Below are 13,584 nucleotides of genomic sequence, written 5' to 3' on the forward strand. Positions count from 1 at the left end.
CCAGGTCTCCCTATCATGTAAAAGGTACTCGAAGCATGCAGAAAGATACATGTGATGTAAGGTTCACTTTCTTTTTGTCAGAACCGTTTTGCAATCTGTGTGCATTTGGGCATGCAGGGAAAAGGTAGGGAAGAATCTCCTGAAATAGAATGAGGAAATTGTTAGACACCAGACAGCACTTTAGGTGAGATGAGATTCCAGACTTGGAAAATTTTGTTGAATGGCAGAAAACAAATCCACCGGTTGTTAGTTCCCTCTGATGCCCTCTCGTTGCTTGCAAGTCCTTATCTCACGATAATAAGCATTTTACTTAGAGTGACTTACAGTCATGCTGTAGAACCTGATCTGCAGCAAGAGCCCAGAGTGACAACAGCTATGAACAAGATCAAATTTTCACAACATTGGCTAGTGGCAAACCTTAACTTAAGTAGGCCTGTGAGCAGTGTGTTGGTTAAAATCCCTCCACTGCTACTTTGTGCCTAAAAATAATCATCTAAAATGAAGCATTTTGCACAGTGAACTGATTCATGAACTATCACATTACCATAGTTCACTTAAGATCTACCTCTAAAAGGCCTGAAAAATGTATTAAAAATGTAATGCTTTTATATTAGGAGGTTGGAAATTTTCTCCCATTTGACAAGCACGTTCAGGATTAGAATCACTGATGTCTGCCAGATTTTCATGTTTTTCCTCTTTGGGTATGTTTCACACAGCAACTCTTTTGTACTAAAATACTTTTCACATAGGTGAGTTAAAAAACTCCAATAAAACATTCTTGAGCTAATATATCTTATCAGATGGTAGTCTTGATGAACTTTTATCCAACTGGGGTGTTTATCTCAAGGCAGGAAATTAACACTCAGCACCCTGTGCAGTTTAGATGGAAGACATGACAAATCAGTGCAGAGCTCATTGCTGACAATATTTTCCAACAATGTTAAAGTAGCGGATGTTTTCACCTAAAGTGTGGAACGTAGTGTCCTCAAACCCAATGACAGTTTCACATCTTTAACTGAGGATGTGCCAGACTATAAATCCTCTCTTTCTTTACATCAGTTTGCATACAAATGAATGATTTGGATAATCTGTGATTTCTTAATCACAGTGGGGTTCTTTACTTCAGCTAAGCTAACAATTAAAAAAAAATCCAAACCCAGTTTATTAAAACATAAAGTTACTTTTTATCTGCGATATAGATTATTGAGATGGGGGAAGGCCCATCTTTTATTGATTTTTTATATTTATCTGGAAAGAAAACATGTAAAAACATTTAGAGGCCACAGCAATTTGAGGCAAACTGATGAATATGCCTGGGGAGCACCCACCTGCCCTCTGTATAGTTTCAGTGTATGTTCAGCTACTGCTGTGACAAATAAAGCACTGGGAAAGACTACAGACCAAAAAAGCCCACTTCCCTCTTTCTCACACACATGAATTGCATAACATCTTCTATATCTGTAAAAGTAACACTAGTTGTTGAAGTACAAGCCCAAGTTCTGTTCTCAAAGTTTAAAGTTTTCTTTAATAACATCAGAAAGGACATTTTTGGACAGCTTTGATATATGTCTGTCTGTTCTGAGCCATTTATAAGCCTCCAGATCAAAATGATAAACAACTGCTTGAGCAATTTAAGCTTTCATCCCTTAGGCTATAAAATATTTGAGGAACTCTAAGAATATCAACTGGAGGATCATTCATGGCTTCATCAATTAAGCAATACACATTAATACAGAGCAACAATTGGATATAGTTTCATAAACCCCTAAACATACACAAGCAGGTTTCAGCCTCAGGTTTCCAGCAAGTGTCAGAAACACCTCTGTAAGAGAGCTTACTTTGGCTGGAGAAGTGTTGTGCTGGGCCTCTTTTGCTTGTCCCTTGTCTTCAGGTAAGGTTGGCATGGTGGGCAGCGTGAAGCACGTGGAGCTGCAATGTGGACTAAGAGGACCATGCACTGCTGGGAGTATCTGTTTCAAGTTAGCCTGAAGGCATAAGCGCTGGGAGGCCTCGTGATCTGCAGGCTGGGTTAGATGCCAAAAATACAAATCAAATCCGTTTAAAACTCTATGCTCAAAAACTGAGATCACTTTACAATAACAAGCAGTATTAAGGTTTAAAATTAAAAATGCTATCTTCTGTTTTATTAACTAAAGCTTTCAAGGTCAAGTATAACTTAGCAAATGGATTCAAAATAGACAACCTTCCGTTCTTGTTGCTATTTCCATCTCTTTCCTCCATTTTACAGATTTTCATTTTGTCACTATGATGTGACCAAACTACCTTCTCTAAATATCCTCTAAGAAGTAAACAGCATCCTGGATATCACAGAACAACAGAATGGGTAAGGCTGGAAGGGCCCACAGGTGGTCATCTGGTCCAACCTGCCTGCTCAAGCAGGGTCATCCTAGAGCACATGGAACAGGATTGCATCCAGAAAGTTCTTGAATACTTGAGTGAGGGAGACTGCACACCCTCTCCAGACAATCTGTTCCAGTGCACGGTCACTTGCACTGTGAAGAAGTTTTTCCTCATGTTCAGGTGGAACTTGCTGTGCATCAGTTTTTGCCTTTTGTTCTATTGCTCAGCACCACCAAGCAGAGTCTGGATCCATCCTCTGGCACATCCCTTCAGATATTACAGACTTTGCTGAGGTCCCTTCTCAGTCATCTCTTCCATAATATGCCTTTTAGTAACTAATAGTCTTAATGCTACAGAGCATGATCTCAGATCTCAGAGGACCAAAACTGGAACCCCAGAGGGTGGCACTCTTCCTTTGAGCAAGAGCCAGACTAAGGTGAATTGTGCAAACACTTGGTGCACCTCTGCACAAGACAACAGGGTGCAAGACACTTCTGAAGCAAAACAGCAGAGATGCCCAAAGAGGGGGAAAAAAATCACTACCTATTAGCTGAAAAATTCTCATTATTAGTATCAAGGGGAGGCACTGCATTCACAAGGATAACATCAGCATGAAAGCCTGTACCAAAGTCTGAGGATCAGCAGCGCAAAGCACAAATCAGTCCTTAGAGTGGCAGTGGATGGGTTGCAATACTTACTGTTGACACCTGCCCAGGGATCAGGGAACTGTCCTCATCAATACATCAGTGTCCTCATCACTGCACTCCCCGGCGGTGCCTGCAGGTCACACACACACAGCTGAGACCACCTGGTGCCTGCACTAGGGACTGCTGGCTACTGCATTGTAAATTAACCTGCTACAGTTCTCCCTTCCATTTCAGGGGCGGGCAAAGAAATGTATTCAGGAATATGTCGGTTTATTGATGTTGCCAATTACATTTGTCAAAATACATCTGTTGCTTTGAAAAAAAAAAGGAAAAAGAGGCAAAACCATTCACAAGAAATACTGAAGCAGTCTCAGTAGTGACAAGTGCCTCACCTCAGCTCTCACAGAAAAAAATCTGTGTTGCAAAACCTACAAAATGTGTGAAAAATTTGGACTACAGAAGCAGCTAAGACCCATGCTTTTATTAGGAAACTTCCAATGAATAAAAAGCTTTAAAAATGGTTATTAAGGCAAAACATATTTAAAGTTCCTAATATGATGGAAAACAGGTATTTATGAGTACATGTATTTGAATAACTCCACAGAGATTAGACAGATAGCAGTAGCACTGAACATCTGTGTGCTTCAACAATTAAATATTTTTGTATCAAACAACAGCCACCAACTATTAGCAAAACATGAAGATGTTATGGAAGCAAGGTAACTAAAAAAAGTAACATGGACTTGCTTTTCATCTCTGTAACAAAATCCTGACATCCTATGCAAATTTGAGTTTGCAAGAACTCAAATTCAAATAAAAAACAACAACAAGAAAAAAGAGAAGATATATAAATCTGTCTGTTTATCTAATTCCTCTTAGTGTTTGCCTTATGAATTTATTATGGTTCTGATACATTCAACCCAACAGAATGCTGGGCCTGAAAAATCAGGAATGCTTCGAGTCATGGCCAAAGCATGTTTGCAGTCCTACATGGAATTGTAGAAGCTATTGCACCAAAGTGGTTTATTCCCAGTCTTAGCTGAGTTCTTTGTACATACTAAACTTAAAAAAGTAATGCAAATTATCTTGAAACAAGAAAGAGCTATTAAGCACATCGAGTTTCTGTTCATTTTTCAGATTTAAAAAGCAAAAAACTTTAAAAGAAAAAGAAACAAATCAGCCGGCTTGTCTAAGAATAGAAAGGGACAGATCCTGAGCGGTGTTGTCCTAGAGATGCAGCACAGAAAGTACAGCCAAGGGAAAATGGAGGGTAGAAAGATGAACTTATGCCACTTTAACAACCCCCAGATTTGGAGTGGACCGAGTTCAGGCTGTCTCTGACACAATTATAACCCTACTCTGATTTCCTTACAGAGCTATCTTGCAAATAGGAATAAGCTTCAAATCTCTGTGCTGATCAGTAGGAAAATTTCTTCTTCTGACTTTCCATTTTTTCCTGATGCCACTCCAGAAAACCCCGGTGCTGAGGACTATATTGCAGCAGGGAAAGCTTGCACATAATTATTCATATTCTTAAGCTTCTTAAAACAAACACCATCTTTGCACACCTCAACTGCACAGCTGCAGTCCAGTACACTGCCAAAGTGAGGGCTACTACATATTGGTATTTCAGTATAAGGATGTAGTTCAGTTAATAAACTATATGATTTGGAACTCCCAAATTATTAATTTTTCAGTCTAAAAGCTTAGTTTTAACCTCTGCAGTGTTCTTAAAATCAGTAGTCCAGATTTATTAAAGATTTTATGATGCTTACCCAGCACAAACATCACATATTGTAAATGCAAATGGATATACCACGCTCTGCAAGGAGTTCTGCCATCTTCTGATCAATTACTGCCTTCTGGTACTGGTAGGAAAGGCAAAGGTTTAGAAATGATGGAAACTTAAATGTGAATAAATGTTCTTCCATCACTGCTGAAGTGACTTTATGCCTTTTTAGTCGGGCAACAAAAACAGCACCAGTAAATGTCACGTGGCATCAAAATGCATAGAAATAGGGGCTTTGTGAGAGCACTCTACAAGAATTAGAGGAGCTTGCCTGGATGTCAAAAATGTAGATAGAAAATAAAAAAATGTCCTTGGAAAATTTCTGTCACTGGAAGGTACATTTTTTCTTTTTCAGCAGAGCATTAGGGAAGAGTGTAGCCTTGGAGTTTACAGAAATTCACACCTCTGTGTACAAAACCAGCTGACAGCCCTACAAAACCCTGAGCTAGAGTGTGGAGAACATGACTAGCCTGGTTCTAAGCCTGGCTCACCTGCCAGCTGAATAACCTTTGGAATCATTAGCTCTGCCAGCTTTATCTCATTTCCACAAGCACAAACATGTTTCAGTCAAAGAAGGAAATGATACATTAACAATACATTGAGGTACCAACTGAAACACCTGTAATTATTGACCCCGAAGACACTGAAAGGAGAGACAAAAAAATACACCTGCACTTTAAAAACAGTCAAGGTGCATGAGCATATATTAGCATCTTAGGCACTGAGATAATTTCAAGATCCTATTATTTCTATTTTGGTTTTTTCTTCATTGATCAAGCTCTGTCTGACCTGCCTCTATCTTATCAAAGGATGTCATGACATTATTGTAGTGTTTTATCAAAGTAAATTATCTCCCCCAAAACTCCATTCTTTCAGAAGTTGCAAGAGCTTCAAAATTATATTTTAAAATTAAATGCTTGTAGAGATTAACTCACAGGTCACAGGTAGAGTGGATGTGGGTGAAGATCCACAATCTCAGTCTGCATGAGCCTTGTGCACCTACAAAATGAGTTAAAAAAACACAAACAAATTACCTGACCTATTTACCAAATTCTGCTCATTCCCACACTAAGAGGAGATAATCTAAAGAAAAAAAAGTACGAAAAAGAAATAAAAGAGAGGATGGAGTGCCTTTTAACATTTTGGTCTGTTATTATAAACTTACTACTTAAAATAGTTAGGAAAAAAATGATCCCCTGAGCTCAAATTTGTAGTCAGATATAGATCAGTGAATGCACAGAACTTTCTTTTACCACTGTGTAGGCTTAGAGTACAATCTCCAGGAAATGGAGATCTGGGAGCTCTATTCCATAAAAGGGAAAAGTATTTAGAGGCCCTTGGCTTTCAGTGTGTTCTCTCTGCAACTCATTTTACCATAGTAGAGAAAGTTAAGTATAATCAGTTAACTTCCCCTGGCTGAGTCACGGCTGAGTCTGTGTCAGCGAAGGCTCAGAGAAAGGTGCTTTACTCCATCTCCACTGATAGCTTGGCACTTGACCCTAAATGCTCTGTCACATCACAGCAAGAGTACGCAAAAAAGAGCGGAAGTAAACAGTTAAGAAAGCATTTTATGAATATTTCTTGACCTTGTGCTGCCTGAGGTCAAGTCAAGCAACACTCATTTGTCAACAACGGGAGTTGCTTGCTCATGGACGCAGCTGAACTGCACAATTCTGAGTGGCTTTTTGTAACTTTTTTCTTTGTTGCCCTGCAAAGTGGTTGTCAAACATTGCCATAATAGAAAGGTATCTTTTTGCACTCCTTTTTGTATAGCTGTAAAAACATATGGGATTCACATAACATTTGGGTTAGGTTTTGCAGCTTTTGAAGTATTGAAACCCAGTAAAATTCAAACAAAGTCTGAGCAAAACAGGGTGTTTTCCTTATGTTTGTACCACAGAAGTGTTTTCAAAGAAAAAGCATGATTACAGCTTAAAATACACAGTGTGTTGGCATACATTAGCCATCACCAAAAATTTTTAAAACCTCAAACTACAAGACAACAAAATAAACAAACCCCCTAAAACCAGATCCAGAATATCTTAATAGAAATACTTTGAAATTTTGCATTAGGACTCCAAGATCTTTGTATAATAGGAACATTCACTGGGAAAAGGAAAAAAAACCCACAACTAAAGCTGACTCATGTACATTCTTGCCCTATGTGACAAAAGGTCCTACATGGAAATTGGAAGACATTTTCTCTATTGTCTGCAACACAGGAAAAAAATCGACTAGTAGTTTCCTACTGTATCTCATTTTTCATCACTTACAAAAGAGTGGTTTTTCATGTTAACTACTCAAGTTTGTAAGATATTAAGATCCTGCTTCAGCCAGTTCACTGAACCACAGTCATAGCCCCAGGACTAATATAGGGCACCTCTGTGATGACCTTAATGACCCGAGTCCTACCCACACAAACATCCATACAACTGTACAAGGTAAAATGTGGAAGAAAAAGTGGTGTTTCTCTTTATACGATACAGAACAATTCCACTGGGGCATGCAAAGTGTATATGCAAACCACTGTGTGAATTCAAAGGATCTGTTCTCATTCTGAGATTAATTCCTGAGCATTGAGATTAATTCCTGAGACACTTAAGTAATACTTCTTGACAATCAGAACACTTCCAGGTTGCAGCCTCAGAGACAAGGGATAAATGTGAATAATTCTGTCACAAAATTATTTTAAAGGAAGAAACTAGCAAAAGCTGAAGGAAAATAAAACCTCTAAAAACCTTCCCTCAAACTCAGTGGTTACAGACTTCCTTTGAACTACAAGCTACACACGTAGGACTTGATTTACAGAACAGCATGACAGGAAAGAATCTCCTTTTCTGCTTCCTGTTTTCCTCATAGCTCAGGAACACATAAAACTGCATGGTTTTCAATAACCTGCTTGAGTGAGAGAAAGGAAAAGCTAGGTCAGGTGGAAAGTAAAATGTTTTGATGCATGTCCAGCCTGATTTGCATCCTGGGAGAATATCCCCAGTAATGGGTAGTCATGACACTGCTGAGACTTGAAAACCAAGACATTTGGAGGTGAAAGGTGATGCTGGTCCAACAAGACCAGCAAGGCATTTGGTTTGGTTATGTAATAAAAAATTTACATCAGAGTTTAAAGAAATCTGAAAACTAACTCTGAAAGAGTTTAGTGGAAAATGTTTTCTGAGAGTTCTGTATTTAACTCCTGAAGGATCCATTCTGGTCCCAGCTTTAGCTTTTCCTTGATACATTAAGAGAAAAAGCAATTGGACCTGATTTTGCTCACAGGTAATCACTTTGACATAGCTAAATGGAAATTTCAGACTTACTAAAAGCTCATAACTGTGTTTGAAAATAGCACTTTTTTCCTGTAAAATGTCAGCTTCATTTGTTTTAGCAATGTTTTTACAGTTTATGTTTTGTTAGCAGTCAGTGATTAGATGTACTTCTCTTGCAGCAGAGAATCTGGAGGAGTGGATTACAACCCCTGTTTTTTTCCTTGCAAGAATCCTAGGCTGAATTTTATGCTGCAGACAATCAGCAAACAGATGAAGAATGTACATATTTTAGAAACACTGAGGAGCAGTATTTCATGAGCGTTTTAGACTAGTAGACCCAGATTTTAAAAAAAGGTATTTCTTTTAAGGTAAGCCTATTTTAGGCAGCCTGAAAATTTCCCAATTACACTTTTTTTTTTTTGGGGGGGGGGGGGGCAAGTAGGAGTTAATGTTGCATAAATAAAACTTTTATAAATTACTCTGTTTTGGATGCAAATTTTTTCTTTTCAGGGTTTTTTTATCTAGCACTAGAAAGAATGTAAAGAAAGGAGGTTATAAGCAGCACTAACTCCCTGTGAAAACAAATGGTTTTAAGAATTGCATACAAGTTCAGAAAAAAAAAAAGTTCTGGTTCATTTGTAGTTTTTATTCATTCTGGGGCTTTTCTTTGAACAAATATTCTTGAGACAGAACTCCAAAATGGTAATTTTATCTGGTTGAATCTGTACCTAAGATACTGGACTCAGCTCTCTTATGAGAAGGATGTCTTACTGACCTCATTTTTTTATCCATCAGTGGACTTTCAGCTAGAAAAGCAAGAACAAGCCAACAAGAAGCACTGTTCAGCTAGGTGGCCTCTAGGAAACCAGTTGGGATGAACTTTGGGGTATTTTAAAATAAAATTAAAATTTTAAAAATAAGATCTTAAATAGTGATAAAGACAGTACATGTGATATTAAGGAAAAATGAATCCCTGATTTATTCAGTATTATGCATAAGTTAAAGAATTCAGCCAACAGTGGCAAATCTGATGATCAGAAGACTGTCAGATCTCAAGGCGTAGTTGCTGTATTTCTTAACTTGCAGATTATTTTTGATAGACTTTAAGGAAATGCAGTTTAAAGGAAGAATGTGAATATAGAGTGGGAGGATATTTGGCATGGAGAATAAGGATTTCTAAGCATAAGGAACAGCATATAAGAAAGTGTGAACATAAGAGTGGGAGAACAGTACACCAAGTGTCTTTCAGGAGGGCAGTTCAAAAGAAACCCAGAGCTAGGAAGTACTTGGAAAAAAACCTGTTACAACATAAGGCAGTGACCTTAAATAGGATAAAATAACAACAACAACAACAAATTATATGTGAGTAAAAAATGTTGCTCTCTTCCTCCTCCTAGACAACTTACTATTTCAAAGAAAATTCGTTCAGGAGGCAGTGCTACTCTTTGTTGCGTGGTGCTGAAGGACCCCTCTGATGGAGGACCTTTGCACTGATAACTCACCCAACAGAAATTGCACCATTCAAAACACCAGGAGATAATAATACCACTCAACAGGCTTTGCCTAAATGAGCATCATGTATTCAGTCACAGAGCCACTTGGGTTTCTTTCTTCTACTCCTTCTCACAGATTTGGAGAAACCTGGATATGTTTCTGCTGTCTGGGCTGCATGTATTATACATCACATTCTAGTTACACATTTATTTTTGTCTATGGTGTAGGCAGAGGTGGGAGCTTGAGACGATATTTTCTCAAATTGCCACTTGACTATATTCTTAGTCAATGTAAAAAGAGAACAAATATGTTTGTGTGGAGGGGAGACCAATAAGATTACAGGAAAAAAAATTAGTGTTCCTTGGTGTCTATTCATCCTTTTCTAAGAAAAACCTTAAGGTTTCTACATGAAGTAAAATTTTTGAAAGCAATTTCTACATAGAAACATTCTATAAATTATTCTGCTTTGCATGGCAGCAGGATATCAACTTTGCATAATTTGAAAAAAACAACTACCAAAGGCCTGACTTAGAAACACAAATAAGTTGAAGGCAATAAGGGTCAAACACTATTGCTTAGTGACCCAGGAGTCTTGTTACTCGTCAAGCAAAAAATTTTCCAAATGAAGAAATTAAACAAAATTCTTTCTTTCCCAGTCACGAAGGGTAATCCCAGAGGGCACACTTTGTTGAACAAACCAACAATAAATAGCTTTCTTTGGGATCTAGAATGCAATTGTGGGCTTTCAAGCAGGGAGATTATACTTGGCTTTCCATCTTACACAGATAAATGGCAAAGCAGCAAAACAAGCATTTTATTCCCACTTTATGCTTCCTGGACACAATCAGATTCACATTTGCTTACTTTAGTGATACATGGACACCTATTTTTGCATTGCAAAAATGAACACATGTTGAAAGAGCATGAATGTGTTTCACTTCCTTTTTATGAGAAAAGAATTATGGATTCTAGTCTACTGATTTTTTTTTCAAATATTGATGTATACCAGGACAAGAATAACTAGAATATCAACTTATTCAAATAAACAGCCATTGTGTGGACTTTGACTGCTTATTTTTTTCCACAGATGTGCTAGTTCACTCATCCAGGTTATAATGTCCCAACTTGGATCTAGGGATGCTGCATATTAGGTCACAAGTATTGTTGCTTTTGCTAGAAAAAGTCCAATTTTATTCCTAGAGTACACATTAAATCTGCAGGCCTAGTTGTCTATGAAAAAGCAAAGCTCATCATGTCACCTCTTCCTTCCTGCCAGCATATGATGTAGAAGTGTGAAAAAGCAGTAACATCTTTTAATGCCACCTTTTAAGCTTTTTTCCTGGAAACAGACACAATTTTGAAGCCAGCAGCAAGACTAATTTCTCTTATCAATATCTAGCTCTAAAAATAGGCACAACAGGAACAGCAACAGTAATAATAATAATAATAATAATAATAATGATAATAATATGCAAAGGATGATTGTTCAGTATCCTCCAAAGAGGTGGAGTGGGGGAGGAAGTCCTCAGTGTGTGATTCAGGTGTGATGTCAATGCAGAATTGGAGCCAAAAGCCCTTTCTTTCTCAAAAGATCGATTAATGCAATACAAGATTCTGCAAACACAATTTGCAGAAGGTCTTCTGCCTGTATTGCTGAATCATCTGCAGCTTTCTGTGTGCTGTGTTATTCCTTGCTACTGACAGTACACTTCTGGGACCACATTAGAAATACCCTGACAAGAACCCTTCAGATGTAGTCACACAGTGTTATTTTCACACTATGAAGTTCTTACAGTAAGCATTCACAAATGATGTTGTTTTTAATTTAAATTTAATTTTTAGAAGGTGTGATAGGAATAGGCAGCATATTTACAGCACAGTTCAACTTATGTACTATGTAAAGGCAGACTTTCAGTAGCTTGGATAAAGCTTGATTTTTTTTTTAATTTTTTTGGGGTTTTTTGTACTGGTATTTAAAAGCTAAGACCCACAATATTCAGAGACAGCAAGATCACCTTGCCACTGACGCATTTAGCAAAGATATGCCACGTGCACTTTACTGGCCAAGTCAGCAATATATTGGCTTGGATGACCCACCAATGAGGCACATGCTGAATCAGCAACAAATTCCTCAGAGTCCCTCCTTTGCTAATTGGGCTTACTGAGGCAGTTTTGAGGGCTGCAAAGGTGTTGCATTAGACAGGATGATGTAGTAATTAAGACAGAGGTAAAATAAATACCCCAAACTGCACACATCATACAGAAACAAGCTGTTAGCACAGAGACTCTTTCACCAGGCATGCTCATGACATAGCTGTTCTTATATCTTACAGAGTAAAATACTAATTTGCATTCTTTAAAAGGTTATTTTATAACACAGCCACAGCACTGAGATAAACTTCAGTCATAAATAACATTTGGCGAATTTTGTGAGATGAACCCTTTTGCAAGCAGCCCACACAGTGGTTTTTCATACTTTGCTCAGATTTCTGATCTGAATCGGTGCATGTTCCAAACTCCCAACACAAACAAAGCCTTGAAATCAAAAGACTAAGGACAGCTGAGTTGTGACTGAAACTTTTAGCAGAGCAGTGCATCATATCACCAGTACAACTGACCGACTACACAGATGCTTCATCTGATTAGTGTTCTGCCTACTGTTCCTAGCTTGAAAATGCCAGTATCCCAAAAAGGAGACTTAACCTCAGGTAGCACTTGCAAGCCTCTCTTGGGTAATCTCTGGCTGCATCTCTGACTTGAGAAGTGTCATGGTTCTCTCCTGCTCTTAGATCCCCAAAACAGCTACATGGCCTGAACTCTATGTGGCCAGAAGGAGACTTCCCAGTGGCTGCAGTCAAGAATCCATGGCCAAAACTATAGGGTAAATAATTTGCCTTTTTTTGTCCTTATTTGACACACAGATGAGGTAGCTTCAGGAAAATTCAACCTGAGCTCTTTATTTTAATATGAGGGAAAGGGAGAAAGCATACTGCTTTATCACTTCAGAAAAAAGAGATTTGCTGATTTGCAGAAAGGATGGTCTGAAAATGAAAGCAAGCAGTTTTTTGTGAGAAAAGAGAAGCAAGTCCCCATTTCCTGTGTTCTCGAAGTTCTGCCCACTATCAGAATCCAAAATGAGGGACAAGGGATTATTACTAGTACCAAAAAATCCAACCAAACAAACCCAAACCAACTCCAGAGCTGCCTTTCCACTACATCACACAAAGTCTCTACTCACAGAATCTCAGGACTGGGAGCACATAGTAATGCTAAAAAGTAAAAAAAGGACAAGTCAACCTTTTATTTTTGAGGTGTCCTTAAAAGTAAAGAATTAAATGTTCTCTTACACCACCCACTTCAAAAGCACCACAACCATTCCATTTGACTTTGTCTTCCAGGTATTAACACTGGGGACCTGAAGGAGAATTTAACCATCTACTTCTGGTTTCCTCACTTTAAGGAAATACAGATGTATTCTGCATATGGACTAGACTGAAGTCAGCATTTCCAAATGTGCAACATCAAAGCTTACGTTTGATGATTTAAGTGAATGAAGTACATAATTCCTCTTAAACTCTTCTCAGCAGGAAGAAAAGGAGGCCTATTTTGGCTGCTTGTTAAATTCTAGATTCAGGAGCTTTACAATTTGCATTCTAATTGGGAAACTATCCTTATTGGCTTGCATCTTCTAGAAAACATGGTAAGAAAGATAATTTCTCTTTTTCTTTTAGAGGGCTACCATATACAACACTCTGAGAACACATAGTTTGCTAACTTTATTTCTGCCATTTTCAGTGATTGTTCCTCAAAACCCAGGACTAGGAAATTTAATAAAAAAATCAAAGCTATCATAACAAAAAAGGAATTTTTATGCATTGACTGGCACATACTGTACCAAAACCCTGCATTTTTCTGGGTAAGTAGACAGTTCAGAAAAAAGCTTTGAGGAAAACAACAGCTCTGCTCTTCTGGAATAGCACAAGCCAAATGTAGCAAAATGTTCCTCATGTCCTTTGTCAAAATCTTTCCT

At 38.0% G+C, this 13,584-nt stretch overlaps 1 protein-coding gene across 6 annotated transcripts in view; it reads right to left on the reverse strand.

Moving 5' to 3' along the window:
• Positions 1-13,584, reverse strand: part of MRVI1 (murine retrovirus integration site 1 homolog) — a 55,595-nt gene that overhangs the window by 28,190 nt on the left and 13,821 nt on the right. For 5 of the 6 annotated variants that reach the window (XM_032112330.1, XM_032112331.1, XM_032112327.1 and 2 more), the window contains exons 2-4: positions 5,733-5,796; positions 3,060-3,138; positions 1,839-2,024 (exon numbers count right to left, since the gene is read on the reverse strand). In XM_032112330.1, the coding sequence (XP_031968221.1) occupies positions 1,839-1,904 (66 nt within the window). In that variant the 5' untranslated portion in view covers positions 1,905-2,024; positions 3,060-3,138; positions 5,733-5,796. The remainder of the gene's footprint in view (positions 1-1,838; positions 2,025-3,059; positions 3,139-5,732; positions 5,797-13,584) is intronic. The other variant, XM_032112333.1, reaches the window with a different exon arrangement.

The sequence above is a fragment of the Corvus moneduloides genome, chromosome 6 (genome assembly GCF_009650955.1).
Source record: "Corvus moneduloides isolate bCorMon1 chromosome 6, bCorMon1.pri, whole genome shotgun sequence".
NCBI classification, from domain to species: Eukaryota; Metazoa; Chordata; class Aves; order Passeriformes; family Corvidae; genus Corvus; species Corvus moneduloides.